The 19,332-nt window shown below is 38.6% G+C and overlaps 1 protein-coding gene across 4 annotated transcripts in view; it reads right to left on the bottom strand.

The window, feature by feature from the left end:
• Positions 1-17,718, bottom strand: part of LOC107696699 (alpha-ketoglutarate-dependent dioxygenase FTO-like) — a 157,760-nt gene extending 140,042 nt beyond the window's left edge. For all 4 annotated transcript variants that reach the window (XM_016497160.1, XM_016497162.1, XM_016497161.1 and 1 more), the window contains exon 1: positions 17,433-17,718. In XM_016497160.1, the coding sequence (XP_016352646.1) occupies positions 17,433-17,510 (78 nt within the window). In that variant the 5' untranslated portion in view covers positions 17,511-17,718. The remainder of the gene's footprint in view (positions 1-17,432) is intronic.
• Between the last annotated feature and the right edge of the window lie 1,614 nt (positions 17,719-19,332).

A 19,332-nucleotide genomic window follows, 5' to 3' on the forward strand; every position in this document is an offset into this window, starting at 1 on the left:
CTAAATGCGAATTTTGTCACTGTTTTGGAGCACACTGCCTTATAGATAACCTTAAGACTAACATATTGATACTAACTTTAATTTTGATTTCATGGGGACTTTAAGATCTGCGCAAAAATATGGCTTTCATGTCATTGTCCTTCAAGCAGTCACACTGTCATGATCTCCTGATGGCAAAAAGCCTTTCTGTCTTTGAACATGGCAGGATTGTTGAGCCACACAAACAAGGGCACGCGCAACACGCCATCGCTGCTGAGGTTGGATGCAGTAAGACAGTCATTTTTAATTTCTTAAAAGATCCTGAGAGTTATGGGACAAAAAATTCAAGTGGTAGACCCAAAAAAAAAAAAATCACCAGCACTGCGCCGGAGAATCCGAGAAGCTGCCCGTGGAGACACAGGCCAATCCTTGACCCAAATTAAAGTACAGTAACATTTCTGAAAGAAGACAATATGACTTGAAGTGTTAATACATTTTATTACATTTATAAATGTTTAAAACTTACTTTAAAACTTTTTGAAAGTTTGACTTTTGGAGTTTCACTTTCACTAGATAAGGCTCTCAGGTTAGGATTTCCCACTATTACTTAGTGAATTACATCTGTCTGAAGAAATAAGCTCAACAACAAATTTAGCACAAACAAACCGGCACATAAAACATAAATCTCCCTCAAACAAAGGATGATGGAACAGACATTTTCCATTCAGCCAGTCTCGCTAGAAGAACAGCACACTGATGTCTGCTCATCACCATAACAACTGAACTTGAACCACCAACCTTGGCTGATCTCATCTAAATAAACAACAGGAGAGACGAGAGGTCTGGCCCTATCACAAACACACAGAGAGAGAAGAGGAAGTAGAAGAGCATATGATAGACAGCAAGACAGAGCAGCTTTCTTTATGCAGCCCTGATCATGTGCTTGACAGTAGTTCAGGGTGAACTTACAGCTGGATGACCAGGGGCACAGAGACTGAGAGAGCGAGAAAGACAGCCAGAAACAGAGAGAGAGCGAGTTTTGACAGTAAAATTACCACAAGCATACCAATGAGCGTTCAATAGGCCACCACTCACAACCAAACCTGTTTGTGTGTGTGCTGGTAAAGGCAGAAGAGACAGTAATGAGAGGCCAGTCATGCATCGGTGACCATTCGAGCGCTCAAACTCACTCTCTCTTTCACTCCTGCTGCACCTCACCTTGAAACAACAGCATCACAAACTAGACATTTGACAAGGTGTCACTTAACCTGTTGGCATGGTGATACCACTCTTGAAAAATGCTGACAAAAGTTGTGACGAAGTCAAGGAAACAATGGCCATGTATACACTGCAGCTGAATATGGATGTCGCTGAATGCTTAATGCTGTTCCACTGAAAAAGAATTCAGTCAGTTACAGGAATGGCAACCACATCTACTAAATAAATTGAAATTATTTTTATTATTATTATTATTATTTTTCATTTCTCAAGATATTTTCTTTTATGTTTCTCAGAAGTCAGTCAGTCATACAGGTTTGGAATGACATGAGCATAAGTAAATGATGACAGGATTTAAATTTTTGGGTGAATAAAGAATTATTTTCATGCTAAATGAACAATATAAATCACGAAGTCTTAAAGGCACAACAGTGGGGAAAAATCATATTGCTTAAATCAATAAAGAGATTAATGAAATTTCTGTCATTAATTACTCACACTCATATCGTTCCAAACCCGTAAGACCTTCGTTCATCTTTGGAACACAAATTAAGATATTTTTGATTAAATCCAAGAGCGTTCTAATCCTGCATAGACAGCAATGCAACTGACATGTTCAAGGCCCAGAAATGTAGTAAGGACTAGAGCCCGACCGATATAGGTTTTTTGGGGGCCGATGCCGATACTGATATTAGGGAGTAAAAAAAAGACAGATACCGATATATCGGCCGATATTCTTTATGTGTAGGCTATATTATAGTACAGTATAGTCAAAAGTTTGGACACATTTCCCATTCATGTGTCCAAACCTCGCGATCTGCGCGTGATGTACGCGCTACTGTCTGTAGCCTATGCGTAGAACGGCGATTAATGTACCTGTACAATAAGCTGTTTAAGATGTGCATTCTCCTGTTCAATTTCGAGCATCCAGTAATATAATCACACGTCTTGTGGAGCGCTTTCAGAGTATGCATTTATTTGTCATTTGAACTGTCTGGAAACGGAGCGTAAATGTGGAAGTCCTTCAAAGATTTCTAATCCTGTTGCGCCCTCTATAGGACCAACGACTAGTCGACATCAAGCTTAAAGCGTCATGGCAGAGCATTGAAGTCGACTAGTCGATTAGTCGGTCGTGTCTGCGCTGCAACAGAACGCGTCAAAGCGACCGTTGAAAATCATTTGAACTTCTGTCAGCACGTCATAAATAGAACGAGGCATCAGTTTACTGAATCCGGTGTAGACAACATAATGGGTTCTATTCTACACTGGACGCGAGCGGCGCGACAAAATACAATAGAATTCTATTGTATTTTGTAGCGCCACGCGATGTGACAGATGTGATAAGCGTGAGTTCTGGGCCGCGGCGCGGCCGGTAAACACCAGCATTGAGTGGTCGCGATCAGCTCCGGTGGCCGTAACACAGGCTTTAATGCGCCACAGACGCGTGCCATGAAGCGCAGATCAGCTCTAGTCTCTAACGTCACTGAATCTGCTGTTAAAATAAACCATCCATTCATCATATCATCATGCAAAACAAAGAATTAGAATCATTGTAATGTGACGATCAAATATAGGTGGCGGGCGGATAATTTGAAGCAGAGGACTCGGGTGAAGTTTGAGCTCATCTGCGCATCTCTACACTACACTGACCCGGGTCCAGTAGCAAACAATGGAGTGCGCTCTGCTGGACAAACTAAGTAATTACACCATTCAGAAGAATTTGCGTTATATGTTCTGTAAAAAAAAAAATCTTCATATCGGCGACATATTCGCCGATACCGATATATCGGCGACAGGCTCATATCGGCCGATAATATTGGCTAAACGATATATCGGTCGGTCTCTAGTAAGGACATTGTTAGTCCATGTGACATCAGTGGTTCAACCGTAATATTATGAAGCAACGAGAATACTTTTTGTGAGCAAAACAAAACAAAAATAACAACTAGAGATGCACCAATTGCAATTTTCTTGGCCGATTCCGATTTCCGATTTTTTGTTAGTGTGATCTGCCGATACCGACACATCCAGTGTTATTTTACATTTGATTAATTTCATTTCTGTAGTCTTCATTGTAAAAATTAAATACAGATTAATGCTTACCATTAAAGTTATAAAACGTATTCAGTCAAGAGCAGAAAATTATTTTCTTTGTCTTTTGTTCTTTGATTAACATGACAGACAGCAGCATAAATATTGGACTGTGGTCCCTTTAAGAGTTTATCCACGGACCCAATATACTGTTACACAACATGCGTTCTCTTTCTCAACTATTTCACGTTCCAAAACTGACTGTGTTTAACTGGATACTCGCCAAAATGGGCATTTTAACATAATTTATTATGTATTTGAACGTTTTAGCGCAGTTAGCCACTCATTTTGGTATTTGTGGCTCACAAGCTGTTTGAGAATGAGCGTGGATTGTGCGCTCCACTAATATAGATCAGGGGTGGTGCGCGTGCTTTTGGTATAAGCGCGAAACCTGCGGGAATGACTAAAATAATGCGCAATACAAGCACTATTTAACCGGAGCGAATGAGACGTGTGAGAGAGAAGGGGTCGTCGGAGAAAAGAGAGCAAGAATGCGCGGCTGACGTTATTGCCTGTGCCGCTGGTAACAAAACAGATCGGCTCGAAATCGGAAAGAAGTGAGACTGACCGGCCGATCATGAGGAAAATCGGCCGATTCCGATCCCTGGCCGATCGATCGGTGCATCTCTAATAACAACTTTATTCAACAATTTCTTCTGTGTCAGACATGCATGTGTCGTAGTACTCTCCTGAACACGTGGCAAAGACTGACACGGAAGAGAAGAAATTGTTGAATAAAGCCGTTATTTTTGTTTTCTTGTAGCTTTATTGAATTATGATTAATCCACTGATGTCTGGACTATTTTAACAATGTCATTACTACCCTTCTGGGCCTTAAGCATGGTAGTTGCTGAAAAAAATTAGATTTTTCAACCGCAGAGGCTGCGATTACACTGTCACGTAACACGTGAGAGTAAAGAGGTGTGTTCGACTTGAAGATCGATCGGTGTATGCCATCAAAGTATGGCGAGAGAAAGCGTAAGGAGACATCCGCTCTCTTATAGCTCTCGCAGTACTTTGATGACACACACCGATCGGTCTAAGCAGCACTGCTTCAAGTCGAACACATCTAAGCAGTCTTCAGAGGAAACATCAAGTTGGCACGCTACAGTGTTGCCAAGTCCGCGGTTTGCCTCCAAAAACGTGATATTTAGCCCCTGGAGTGCGAATCTTACCAGGGGAACCCCTCCAAAAAACGTGTATTTTACCCCCCGGAATGCGATTTTTACCGGTGAACCCCCCTCGAAACACGATTGGACTAGTTTTGAGTAGCAATTGGGTGGGTTTTAGTGAAAACCTGGCAACCCTGGCACGCTACACGTGGAGTAACAGTGTTACAGTGCATTTCATTACTGAAGACTTCGACCTTAAGATAATATATACAGTATAATGAGCTAACATATATATATATTTTTTTTTTTTTTTTTTTTAAGTCTGTCCAAAGTTAACAGACAGTGTTTAAAAAGTGCAATCCACATGTTTACATAGGCCTATATGTTTATTACAGTGACTTTGAATTACCTAAATACTGAGTGTGGTAAAGCAACAGATTTGTTTTTATATTTCTGCAATCTAATTTAGTTTGTGTGATTTGTTGTAACTGACTTTCATATTAATGTTTACACCAGGCTTATTTGTCAGTGCTTTATGTTGTCATAATAATTATTAGCCTACATGCTTACAAGGCTGGAAGTTCAACAAATCAGTCAATATACTACTGTGATTGTAGTTGTTAAATAAAAATGTAATTCATATCAATTCATGCATCACCTAATTTCATCGTAACATATAGACCTGGCCTACAGAAAATAACTTTTATGTTTAATCTATCTAATTTTGTTTTGGTCATACTATACAATGATTTATTGCTTGTCTTTGTTGAATAATGCAATTAGATTATTTTCCAAAATCATTCAGCCCTAGTTTGGAACGACATGAGGATGAGTAATTAATGAAAGAAATTTCATTTTAGGGTGAACTATCCCTTACAGCTCTGTTATAAGTCTAAGCAAGATCATAGCAAATCATCCATCTTAAAGCTGCAGTCCGTAACTTTTGGTGCTCTAGCGGTTAATAAACAGAACTGCATGCGTCTTGCGGAAGAACATTGTAGCCGGAGCTACTTCTCTCTGTTTATGTCTATGACGAATCACGCAGGTACTGGGCTACTCCGCAGCGGATCCACCAGTACCAGTCTGAAATATTCAGAACATAAAAACTTATTATAGGTGTACTGTAGTAATTCAGGATAAGCCAAAAACACGGTTTGGAAAATGGATTCATGATGTACTCACTTATTATATTAATTTTGTAAATTTTGAACACAAAAAGTTACGGACTGCAGCTTTAAACTACATACACATTTCAGCTGATATGAGAACACTAACAAAACTTCAAATTACACTCTTTATTAGGGCTGCACGATTAATCGAATGTGATTGTTATGCGTATCTTGTCAGTAAAGCCGGTTCTGTGATTAGTAGTAAATCTCCAGCACGTGCTCCTTGGAAAGAAAGACTTGTGTTTTTGCGCCACTTGAGTTCATTAGCCGCAGCGCTTCACGTCTGATGTGTGACCCACTTAACAAAGCGGTAAAACAATTGTGCTACAAATTATTTTTATCAGTACTAGGGATGTCAATTTTCAATCATTTCCATGATCGATTGTTGTTTAAATTAACGATCAATTTATCGATTAATCATTAACCTTAATACTGCAAAATGCATTTCAGTGGCATATAGTCACCGGCATGACAGGATGTCAAAACGCCAGCTTCCTCACCTGAATTAAAGGGGTTTTACACTAAATAAAAGGCTAGTATCAGGATTGTAAAATGAATAGATGCGATTATGATCATTTGTATGGCTGCACGATTAGTCGAATGTGATTATCATGCATATCTTGTCAGTAAAGCCGATTCTGTAATCAGTAGTAAATCTCCATCACCTGCTTTGAGATGGAGCAGCATTTTCCACACAGAGCCGTAGTTCACTGTCAAGCTACGCAAAAAAATCGTGGAAGATATAATCGTACGATTATGAAATCGAAGAAATCGCTTGTGATGATAATGACAGCTGTTTGCATAGCTTCTCATGAACTACGGCTCTGAGTAGTAAATGCTGCTCCATCTGAAAGCTCGTGAAAATACCACATTTAATAACATATTTTTACTCCAAACTCACTTCATAACGTCAGTCGAGTGTTTGAAATAAACCCTTCTGTGAGATGATGTGGCTTCTTACACAGAATAAGGCACGCAACATATTTCATAGTATTCTAAGCAGTGATAAAGGCTATGTCGATTAGCATTGCATTATTATATACTTTATTATAACAAAAATTATAAGACAAACTCAGATAAACCATATATTGTCGTAGTCGTGTGTTTATTAGTCACGTTGAATCAATGAAAGCAGTTAAATCTTCTGTTTATTCAGCTGCAGCGATAGGCATTTCCTGGGTTTCTTCTGCGAGGCGTATTTGGAGTTGCAGCGCGAGAGCACCCTCTGGCCTTCGGATGGAGATTTACTGCTGATCACAGAACCGTGCTTCACTGAAAGATACGCATGACAATCGCAGCTTCTGCCTAATCGCAATTTATCGCCTTTGCGATTTAATTTTGATTAATCGTGCAGCCCTACTCTTTATTATCACAAAACCCTATCTACACGGCCTGCCTGTGTTACATTATAAGCAACAGCAGGTAAATCCATTAAATTCATCTGAGAAACCTCTAAAAGCCTCCAGTTTCTCTCTCTAAATCCATTGCCTGTGTGCGCCCAGCAGCAGGTTGGCAGGGCAGGATCTACATTTTCCTGTCTGGCACATGCAGACTTAAGCACAGCCTTCCAACTGGCACAACCATGGGGCAGAGCCTCGTCACCCATCGGGCATCCACACACACACACACACACACCAGGTGCTCAGGCCCACTTTCACTCCCCTCATTTATAGAACATAACTTATGATGTACAAATTAAGAGTTAGTGTTTACAGGCTCTAGTGAAAGTGGCCTCCTGTAGTTCCAGTGAAAGAGGGACTTTGGACTGGCAATAGGAAGCAGATGTTGGACAAAGGGCTGCCATTAGCTAGTTCCCCTTTACAAGAAAAGGTGAGCTATTACACAAGACAATAAATTCACAAATAAACAGCAAAGAAGGGGCCTGCTGTTCAGTGGAGCAGCCAGATGGAAAAATTATGGAGTGATTTTTACATTACATAAAAAAATAATCCAATGTTAAAACATATAAATATAATATACGAATGCTGACGATACGCAGATTTATATACATTCAAAACCTGATGAGCGCCCTGACACTGCTTTTCTTTCTGACTGTATTGCCGTGCTAAAAACATGGATCAGTAATAATTTCCTGTGTCTGAACAGTGGTAAAACCAAAGCTATGTTCATTGTTTCACATCATCAGATTTCTAAAGCTGGTTCTCTGTGTTTGACTTTTGATGGCTCTGTTTTGGAAATCCAGAATAGTGAGGAACCTTGGAGTTATTTTTGATGCAAATCTGTCATTTGATTCTTTTGTTCAGAGTAGAGGTCTTCACGGGTCCACTTGGATCTGAAAACCCGAGGTCCAACCAGAGAGAGTTCGGTTCCAAAACTTCGACGAGTACCTCGGACACGGGTCAGGTTCGGTATTAGCGGCCTCGGGTCTCGGATAATTTAAAATAAACATGCTTTTCCCAAATGGACCCGATTAGACCCGAATTCTTTTAAACTATCCCGAATGCGTAGGTTACTTTCACTTTCGTGTTAAGAGAGGAACGCACATAGAAAAGGAGCATACGTTCGTAATCCTCGCACACAGACATCATCTTATAGATATGAGATCTATCAGGAAAATCCACTCGCTTCATTATGCTGCGTGTTCATGCAGGGCTTTTCTTTTTTGTGTGCAGAAGCCTTTCGCTGGAGATCAGGTTGCAGACAACAGTGAATCCATGATTAGGCTATCGATTTATTTTTTATCAAACTATCACGTTTATTTTTCAAATCCACTGGTCACAATTGAAAGCGGAACTCAGAAATACCTTGTATCCATCAGGCAGTCACTAATATAAAGTAACCTAATAATAAATTGAATAAATGTTAAATAAATCAAAGTAATGGAGAAGTGGCCAAATCAGTCAACAGGACACCGGGATTTTTCCTGACTGACTGCGGGGCTGCAGGCTGTACACACGTCAATGCCGTTTACGTTCGGGTCCAGTCGGGTTCGAAAATAAATGCCGTCGGGTCGTGTCAGACTCGGGTCTAATTTCATCAGGTCTGTCTCGGGTCGGGTTTTTCTTTAAAAAAAATTAATTTATGCACGTCGGGTTCAGGTAAGAAGTGATTCGGGTCGAGTACAGATTTTAGGACACGAGAAGACCTCTAGTTCAGAGTACTGTTAACACATATTTTTTCCATCTCAGAAACAAGATTGTGTCCTATGTTAAATTTTACTGTAGCAGAAACACTAATAAATTCCTTTGTCATCTCTCGGATAGATTATTGTAACGCCCTTTTAGCCAGAGTTTCTAAATCCACACTAAACAAGCTGCAATATGTACAAAATTCAGCCATCAGGGTCCAGGATATGCAACCATATTACTCTACTTTTAGAATCCTTGCACTGGCTCCCGATCAGGTTCAGAGTAGACCTGGGCGATAAAACGGTATTGATATTTATCGACGGACGGAACACCTTCTTCGATAACGATAGAAAAAAATCTTCGATATAGCGCAGGATATAGGCACGTGCTATGAGTGACACAGACAGCACACACAAACACGAACACATGCTGAAATGAGTGCTGTGCCTGCCTGTGATGAGGAGATTGTAAATAAAGAATAATATTAGTCGAATTTAAAATAAACATTTGCAATGTTAGGTGTGCGTCAGGGAGCATCATCAGTGGCGCACGAGATGCGGTGATAATGATGTAAGTGACGTTGTAGTTTAATGTTTTGTTAGTCTAGCCCACGAGACGTGCCGCTGCTGTGTTATTCATTCAAAATATTAGAGAAATATAGAAGCTCAATATAGGTTAAAACTGAAACCAAGCCATTCAAACAGAACGCATATTCAGCGCATTTTTTAGACAGACAAATATAACTGCTGCACTCGCGTCTCACACAAGAGATTAAAAAACAGTTTAAACTTTTAGAAAACACGTCACGAATTTGTGGAGGTTTATTGATGATGTTTTTTTTTTCCCATTTTATTTTATTATCTTTACTTTTTTTATTGTATTGTTTATATTGTGGTATACTGTATGCTTTGAGAAGCTACTTTTAAAGGTGCTTTATAAAATAAAGTTGTTTTATTATTAATGTAATATAAAAACATATTGCAGAGATAATATAAAAAATGTAATAAGATAATAACAAAAATATACTAATAAATACATTATTTTATAAAATATGAAAAAAAGACCAGAATTGGAAGACAAAAGCCTAAAGCCTTGAATGGAAGCCCCTTAAAACTTAACCACTGATGTCTAGGTTACAAGGTCAATCTTATGTTTATTCAAAGCTTTTCTGAAGTGATCCTATTGTTATTGATCACATTGATTATTGATTATACATCACCACTGATCAGCCAATAGCTACCAGATCAACCTCCCCTGAGTTTCATAAGTTTCTCTCTCTCATAACACACACACACACACACACACACAGGTCAGTTTCAGCAAGCCACACGGCTGACTGAGGCACATTTAGGCCTGTTTAACTTCATGCATCTTGGTTGACTAGACTGTTATCCAATTGAGTACACAATTGGTCACATAAATAAATTCAACTCTCCTGCACTACATGCAAATATAACAGCTTACTTAACTCGCACAACTAAAAACAGGTGGCTTCTTTCTTGGATTGATTTGTGTCTTAAATATATATTGGATGTAGGGGTGTGCGATATTGACAAAAAATTATATCTCGATATTGTGACTGACACTTTATGTTTTGTGATCGGATAGATATCAGTTTGTATGACCAAGTATACAGTTAATACCCCCTTTCATGACATCTGAAACACAAGCAGATCTCAACACAAAATGAAAAGTTAGAATGAAGGTAAAAACTTTAGTGTCATAATAATAACAAACCCCACTCAGTGACCCCTCCTTATAAAACCAATTACAATCTCAGACTGACTATAAAAAGAACATAAAAGCTGATAAAGCAGCTCTTTTCTTAGACGTCCTCTGGTCTCAGAAGAAATAAATATACTGAAAACCAACTTTAGGACTGAGCGTCTTTATAAAAATCACATTCTTTATTAAATACACAAAACCATAAACAGGGTCAGACATCTAACGGGACATGCATAATGTGCACAATATGGGCCTATAATACGCACTCACATGAATATCTGATAAACAAAGAATGAACAGCAGCCTATAACATAATTCTTTCATGATCAATATTCTTAATAAATGCAAATAAGTAGCAATGGAAATGAAGGAAATAACCATAAATGGCATTTAGGGGATCTGGGTGGGTATGTGTGTGTGCCGGACCTCTTGATGATATAGAGGTGAAAAGCTTCACAATAAACAAATCAACCTTAATCCACACATTGGATCAATGCGGCTGCTATAGGCCTCAGGGTCGCCTTATATTACTCCTCAAACTTCATATTCACTCATTGATTTGCTTTTCAGAATAGTATATCACTGAGCTCCAATGGGAGAACGGATAGAGACAGGGGCCAGGGTCAAGCACAGCTCGCATACACGTTAGCGTAATATTGATGTCACAGCAGAAAGAAATGACTAAATATCCAGATCAATATCTAGTTTCCCTGCAACAGCCGAGCAACGAGGTGGGGAAATATAAATATACATCTTTATGACCACAGAAGCCATCATAATGAGAGAGCTGAATGAATGTTTCCCTTAAGGTGAAGTGTTTGATTAGCGGAGGGCAGAGGTTAGTGCCAATATGCTGATACAGGAAAACAAGACTGATGGCTCGGGCCGGGCAGGGGCTGTGGAGATGACAGCAGAGCAGCACCGAGCTGAAGTAAGGCCTGTTCGTACATGCTAATCGAGCTTTAAGTCATTTGTGATGAAGCAGATTTCATCATCAGGTGCTAAGGGCTTACGGAAGAACTGGGGAATTCATGAAAAATCTTCTGAAAGAACCTTTGATCATCTAAGAATGTAATTCTTCACTCAAAGATTACATAAAAGATTAAATAAGCAAGCATTTCCATCTTAGACACAAACTTTAAAAGTTGAGTCACTGAAATCTGATCTAAAAATGACCCTTGGTTAATTTTTGGTGACTTGCACAATACGTTTGGGGTATAAGTGAATAATTTTATTGAGCAAGGTCACATTAAAATTGATCAAAAATGAAAGTAAATACGTCACAAGAGTAAATAGTAAATATAAGTAGTAAATAGGTCACAAAAGATTTCTATATTTGTTTTAATTAATGGTGTTCTTTTGAACTTTCTTTCTATTCATCAGAGAATCCTGAAAAATTGTCACTGTTTCCACTAACATTATTAAGCAGTACAAACACTGACAATGATAATAAATGTTTCTTGAGCACCAAATCAGCAGATCAGAATCATTTCTGAAGGATCATGCGACACTGAAGACTAGAGCAAATGCTGCTGAAAAAATGCAGCTTTACTATTCATAAATTATTTTAAAATTGACCAAATAAAAAAATGGTTATGTAAAATTGTAATAATATTTCTCAATTATACTCTTTTTACGGTTTTTCTCCAAATAAATGCAGCCTTGATGAGCATAAGACACTTCTTTCAAAAACATTTTTAAAAGAAATCTTACTGACCCAAAACTTTTAAACGGTAGTGTTATGTGAGTCCAGAATTATAATTATAATGAATTATTATTATAATTGAATTATTAATGATATTTAAAGGGGTGGTTCACTGTTTTTTTTCTAGGCTTGATTCTGTTTATAGGGTGCAGTCTAACATGTGTTAATGCTTCGTTTAAAAAAAAAAAAACACATTATTTTTCACATAATTTACCTTTATTCCACACCGTTCTGTCCCTTCTCTGAGAAACACGCTGATCATCTCCTGCTTTTATGAAGCCCCGCCCTCAGAAATAGGCGATGGGCTCTGATTGGTTAGCTAGCCCAGTGTGCTGTAATTGGCTAAACCGCCTCTAGTGCGCATCTAAACATCCCGCCCCTCTCCTCAGCGGCATGTGCTCCGGTTGTATTGTAAAAAGTGAAATCGCAATCAACCACCCCTTTAATGCAGAACGCGGCAGCAAGATTAATTTTTAATGAGCCGAAAAATATGCATGTCACACCTCTGTTTATCAGTTTGCACTGGCTACCAATAGCTGCTCGCATAAAATTCAAGGCATGACTTCGTGATTTATGTGCCCTCTAGATGCTTGCGTTCTGCAAGTGAACTTCGCTTTATTGTGCCATCCCAAAGAGGCACAAAATTACTTTCACTGACTTTTAAATTAAATGTTCCCTCCTGGTGGAATGACCTGCTAAAAACACATCTCTTCCATCAGCTAACTGAGTTAGCGACGTACGAAGAACGGGCCCCAGTTTGAGCCCGACTGAGACGCAGAGGATATTATGGAAGAGGGATCGTGCAGAACCTGTGCAAGCACGGCTTTTAATGGTAGGCCTATGTTTTTTGTTTTTTGTTGTCTCATACTTTTAGATATGCTGTTATTTGTAAATGCTACTGCTTATGTTAGCTTTTAATATACAGCTAAAAACACATCTCTTCCATCTTTATTTAACCCTCTAACTCTAGCAATCTCTATTCTAATTCTATTCTTTAAAAAAATACTTTCCCCTTTTAGACTTGCACTCTATTAATTTACTAACTGCTACTAACACTAGCTTCTCTATTCTATCTATTCCTTTTCTTTTTATTTATTATACAATTAACAAATGCAAAAAGGCCTCTAACACAAGCTTGCTCTATTATTTCTCTATTCTATCTGTTTTCTTTTTATTTATTATATAATAAAAAAAAAACCTTGCTATGTGTACTGCGTTAAGCTAACTGAGACTTGTTATAGCACTTGCATAACATTGCTCTTTTGTTGATTTTGATTGCTTCCATTGTCCTCATTTGTAATTCGCTTTGGATAAAAGTGTCTGCTACGTGACTAAATGTAAATGTGAACTGTCCAAACAAACTCAAACATATGAAGGTTTGATTTCAAATCATGATAGAAATATATTAGAATTGCATGATACTAAATATAATAAAAAAGACAGTAAAACACTTACCGCATTACTGTCCTACATTCAATTAAAAAAAATCAATAATAGTGAAAATAAATGTATAAATAATCAAATAAAAAAAAAAAAAAATCTGAGATTGATTCCTTTAATGGAACATTCTAAATCTACTTTCTCTTTTCAAAAGAACTTGAAAAGACTAGAGTTGCCAGATCAGTCATTTTTTTAATTAAAAGCCATTTCCCTTGGAGTCCAGTAAAATACTTGATCAAGGATCTGGCAAGCCAGGTGTTTTTACTTGTCATTTAGCAGATGGCTTCACCAATGGATATGGATCAGCCTAGACTTATTTACAGCTCCAAACCATTAGAAAAGACAGCAGCCCACTCGCGGTTCAACTCAAACACAGACTAACTACCATAAAAAAGCAGAAGAGCAGGTAATGCCTTACCTCTTAATTAAACTAACACCTCTGCCTGTACTTAATCACTCAGGCCCCTCACTCTCCCTCTGTGCATCATAAAACAAAAGAGGCCTGACTAAGGGGACATTCAGTGACCCAGTCCACACCACCATTCAACCTCCACCCTTAAATCACAGGCTCTGTGGGGTCTTCTGCAGGGCCTGTGGCAAGGGAACAGGGTGGGCTGTGGGTGGCAGCAGTGGAAAGACTGACACAGTGTTGCGGCAGAAAGTAATGCACGTGTGGATTAGCAGTATGATGGCCTGATCAATACCGGCAGTTCCAGCCATTAAGAATGCAGCAGAAAACGACCCCCTATGGCAATAAAGCACAGTGTCCGCCTGCTACTTCATTTGCTGCCTCCATTAGTGTAATGGTATCATTATCTACTGTGGCAGTATTTTTTCTAACACTCCCACCCTCCCTCGTTCCCTCGCCTGTTTTTCAGTCTTTTCAGATTTCGAGAATCAGAAGTCATGAGCTGCACTGCACTGCCTCATTTTGTTTTTTCTTTCTTTTTACATCACCGGATATAAATCTTCCCCTAGCATGGCTTGAACACAAGTCTAATTATGTATTCCTGAGTGTGTTTTATGTGGCTGTCCGACACTGTTTCTCTATTATGGACTCATTAATAGGATGTAGGCATACGGTGACGAACGGAGAGGGGGAAAACGACAAGGGGGGCAGAAAAGCTGCTGATTACGCCGAAAGTGACACCACCTCCCGCTAAAACACCGGCTTCGACATGACAGCGGCTCAGCATTAGGACCTATAAATCGTTACTTTAACACTAATTTACAGAGGAACATTTTGTGGGAGAAATTGATTAATCAAGACTGGCTGTGTGGCCTCATAATCAGGCCTAAACTGAAGCTAGCTGTTAATTTAACAGAATTGCCAAGGGGAACACAAACCATTTTAATGAGTGTTCATGAATGAAATAGCCTAAACAGCTTTCTCCAGCAAACACACGAGCTGGGAAAGCCAATGAGCGAGAACTCTCTGAATGATGGGCCGGGAGGAGCGCAAGCCTCTGAACATCTGGCAACCCTCTGTGCTCCTCACGTACTCTGCCACTCCGAAATAATGCATTTAGTTCTTTTTATTTATATAGCTTTACTCTTTGTTTATTTATCAACTAATTTTTTTTCCCAATCAAAAGCACTATTCTTCACAGTACAAGCAGAATATAATGTCGCACAGTCATCAAAAAAGGTGTCAAAATCAGCAGCAGAGGCCAACAGAGTTGTGAGCGTGAAGAAATAAAACATGCTCAACAGATGGACGAAAAAACAATAAAGTGCTTTTCTAATTCATAACTGTGAGGAAAGAAAAATAACAGGGCCCCCATTCTCCTGCAAATGCAATAAAATTGTCAAAATGGCATTTATAATTGAATAATACTTCAGTGGGATATTTGTGGTCACCCTGGCAATGTTAAAACCACCAGCTCTGATTGTCCAATGTCCCTTTGTCAACTACTAAAACAGTATTTTTAGGTTGAAGGCCATGTAAAAGGATGAAGTCAGTTTTTAATAGGCTGTTAGCCAATAGTCTCCCTCTTTTAGTGCATGATAATGGAAGTGCTCTTTTTATCATACATATGTGCCACATATGGTAAGGAAATGCCTGGCAAAGCTGAACTAAGGATAAAATTAATTCCTTTTTGAGACGGATAGTTCACAGGCCTTCTTCTGACATCCATCCACATCCTAGTTATTGGGCACAAATGCACACGTTTATGGCTGAGACAACAATGTACTCCCTTTTATTTATTATTATGATTAAATGGACCCGTGTTTTATATTAAGGAAACGCAGGAACACACACCAGACCCTCAGTCTAGCTGCTCGGTGGTTTTCTTCCCATATCCGTTTATTTTTGTGAAGAAAGAGATAAGACGAAATGAGATGGGGCAGGGTAGCAGACCTGTCTGTCTTTTGTACAGACCCAAAACCAACTGGATCAAGTTCTCAGGGACTCATCTGATTCCTGTGGCAGCTGCAATAAAGTGGTGGAACCACGTACTACATAGACTACCTGCTGTCAGACAAGATCCAAAAGCATGCCATCAGAGAGAGAGAGCAGACAAAAACAAAAAGGGGTGGGAAATGAAACAGGTTATAGAAAGAGAGAATTGAATAGAGAAACTACTGACAGACCTTCTAACAACTTGACTATACTACAGACAAATCAAACATACAGTCATTTGAAATGCAAACTAAATGCCACATTATTATATGTATTTTGATTATCAAACTAAAGCATCTTAACCACAGACAAGTTCAGAAAGTGACAAGTCAACTTGTCAAGTACAATTATAAATAAATTTGACATTTTCAAATATGCTGGCATGCTAAACATTACTTCCATCTAATAAAAATAATGATTAGAGATCAGTACCAAAAGAGTAAAACTTAAATCTTGCAATACTTCATTTGTGCCGTATTAAAAAAAAAAAAACGATTACATTTTTCAGAGATTACTAGCTTTAATTTGAGCTCAGCACCAGTAAATAACTTCATACTGAAACTGATTTTTGTGGCACTGACATTTTTTTCCTATCCAAAAAAAACACCCGTTTTCAAATACTTCGAACCCCTAAGAAACTTGACACCTAGAATGGAGTATAGCAAAATATCAAAGGGTATATATTGGAAGTATCATTTCTTATCATTGCGCAAGCAACACCTAGGTCATAGGTTTGATTCCCAGGAAGTGCATGAACTGATAAAATATACCTTGAATGCAATGCAAAAAAACTGTACAATAATAATATTACTGTCCACGTATCTGATAAGGACTGTTTATGTTGTGATAAAGACCAATATACCACTGTATCTACTTTCAGGACCAAAAAGCTTCACACAATGATGCTTCACAAAATGCTACACTGAAAAAGCAACAGGTTCAGATAAATACAGCTGCACCACAACAGTTATTTCTATTACACTGTCTCTGCTCAATTAAAAACACAACATATCCATTTCCTGACCAGCTCATGGATGAATCTTTTGTTTAGTCAGAAAACAAATGAAAACAGGACCCATGCGCTTTATAAGTAAACTAAATGCGGAATACTAGGTTTAGCAGAGACACCTGCAGAGTGACAGACACCTGGACAGGCGTCCTGACTTTATTCATTAGCACCACGACTGAACTCGCTGTAATGCCGCCACACAAGCCACTCCAGCAAAGTCAGTGTGTGGCACTCATGAGAAAACACTCCCCCCGCGCTGTGCCTCAACACACACTCGTGTGCCGGATGACTGTGCACACAGAGACAGAACTCATCGGATAAAAGAATGGAAACATTACAGGAACAATCAGCAGAATCACATGCGCACTTCAAATGAACACACAGCACCAACCAGCGCATGCAATACCGCCACGGACACACTGAACGGTGTCTTACAAACTCTACAACTACATGTGGTGCTTGGCGAACTGAGAGAAAACTACAAGCGATACCTTTCTCCTCTTTTCCCTCTCACTGTCATCCGATCTTTTCATGTTCCTGAAGTACTGTTTACGCTGCCTCAGTTTCATAGCGCGCAGAGCTGGGTGATGTAGTCTTTAGATTGTGCCGTTAGCGTGTAAACTTTTCTTGAGCGGATTTAAATATAATCTTAGCTATGTTTACGATATTATATGCAGCATGTATGACAATGAACCTGGTATCGTTATTTTACGTTGCTGTTTTGTTTTTGAGATGCTACCAGCATTCCGGTCAGGACGACATTTCCCAGAATCCTCGCGCCAGGAAAACCACGCTTGTAATGTGAGTCAAACCGGAAGTGGATATAGGCTCAGCTGGGCTGAGAGCGGTTCCTAATGGATTTTATGCTCATGCGGTGCTAGACGTGATGTTAAAAGAATGACTGTTTTACTAAATGTGTAGAGTACATATTAAAAATGTATAACTTGCTCATAAAGGGAATTACTCTACCCAGGCTTTCTGACATTTTCAGGAATATATATAAATAAATACAATAAAACAGAAAACAAATTTTGAGTGTGTGTGTGTGTATATGTGTATATATACATACATATATATATACTCTCTCTCTCTCATCTTCTTTTTTGCTCATTCGGTTTATATATGCAGAATATATGTACACATTGTATATAATGTATGTGTATATATACATTGAAGGAAAAAAAAGTTTAAATTTTACATTTAATTTAGTTTTTATTTTAACATTTTATTATTGTTATTAATGTTCCTTATGTTAATTCATCCATACCGATCTCTCTCTAGCTCATTACAATTCATGTCCTCCCTTGGGTCCTGCACTGTGACTGGACAGCTGCACTAGAGCCTAATAAATAATTTTATATGATTTCTATATAATATATAGAAATATATATATTATATATAAATTTATATAATTATAAATTTGTTATAATTTTTATAACAATAACTGTACATTTGACTGTACTTGAACTAAACATGACACTTTTGAATAGACATTTAAATTTTGACCAAAGTATGTATATTATACAGATTAGGGCTAAATGAACACACATTTTACTTAAGAATGACCCCCCTATACTGCCAAGTATGATTATATCATGATGGTTTTCAATTTTGATCCAAGAATCACAGGTGGGTGCAGTTTCTTTGGACAATAGGGAGGCTAATTAACATCAGAGTGTAAATTAATAACAAATGATTATACCATAATAAGGTTTAATAATACATAGCTGAGTTAAAACAGAGCAGCTTAGCCACTGTTTGTACTCTCCTGAGGTTTGCCTTGTTTTCAATGAATGGAAATCAGAAGCAGCTTTGCAGCTCCTACAAAAATAGTCATCGTGCTTTGAGCATATTCCAAAAAGTCAGTCTTGTCAGGTCTCTTACAACCTCTTCTCCAGCTTTTACCCAGGTGCTGTACAGCTGAAGACAGAAGGGCCCCAAAGCAGGATATTCTATTTTCCAAAAACACCACTTTGAGCTGTAATAGAATATGTAGCAGCATTTGTGTATGACATGGACATAACCCCCTCTGAGCGTCTGAGGTCAACAGATATCTCGTAATGCATGTGAAGCGGTGTTGAAAAGCGCTCCGCTGGTTCCCAGTTCCAGCCGAGGACAAAAGGACCGCTCTGTGAAAGATATACAGGCACGAGCCCCGCAGAGGGGCAGGGGGGTATTAAAAGGTTTCAAAACACCTGCTATGTATTAGCATTACAGACTTTGATCAGTGTCTTCATTAGACGTCTTTGTAATCTCTCTTCTTTTATGATAGGGCCGACCCAGGCGAGCCTGGTACGCAGATTGAACACATGTGTTCTCTTCACCTGTCTTGTAAAAAGCTCAAAGCACTCATACTTTCAAAGATTTCAGTGTCTCTGTCATCTTGTTGCA

This window comes from Sinocyclocheilus anshuiensis, unplaced genomic scaffold (genome assembly GCF_001515605.1).
Source record: "Sinocyclocheilus anshuiensis isolate Anshui unplaced genomic scaffold, SAMN03320099.WGS_v1.1 scaffold354, whole genome shotgun sequence".
NCBI classification, from domain to species: Eukaryota; Metazoa; Chordata; class Actinopteri; order Cypriniformes; family Cyprinidae; genus Sinocyclocheilus; species Sinocyclocheilus anshuiensis.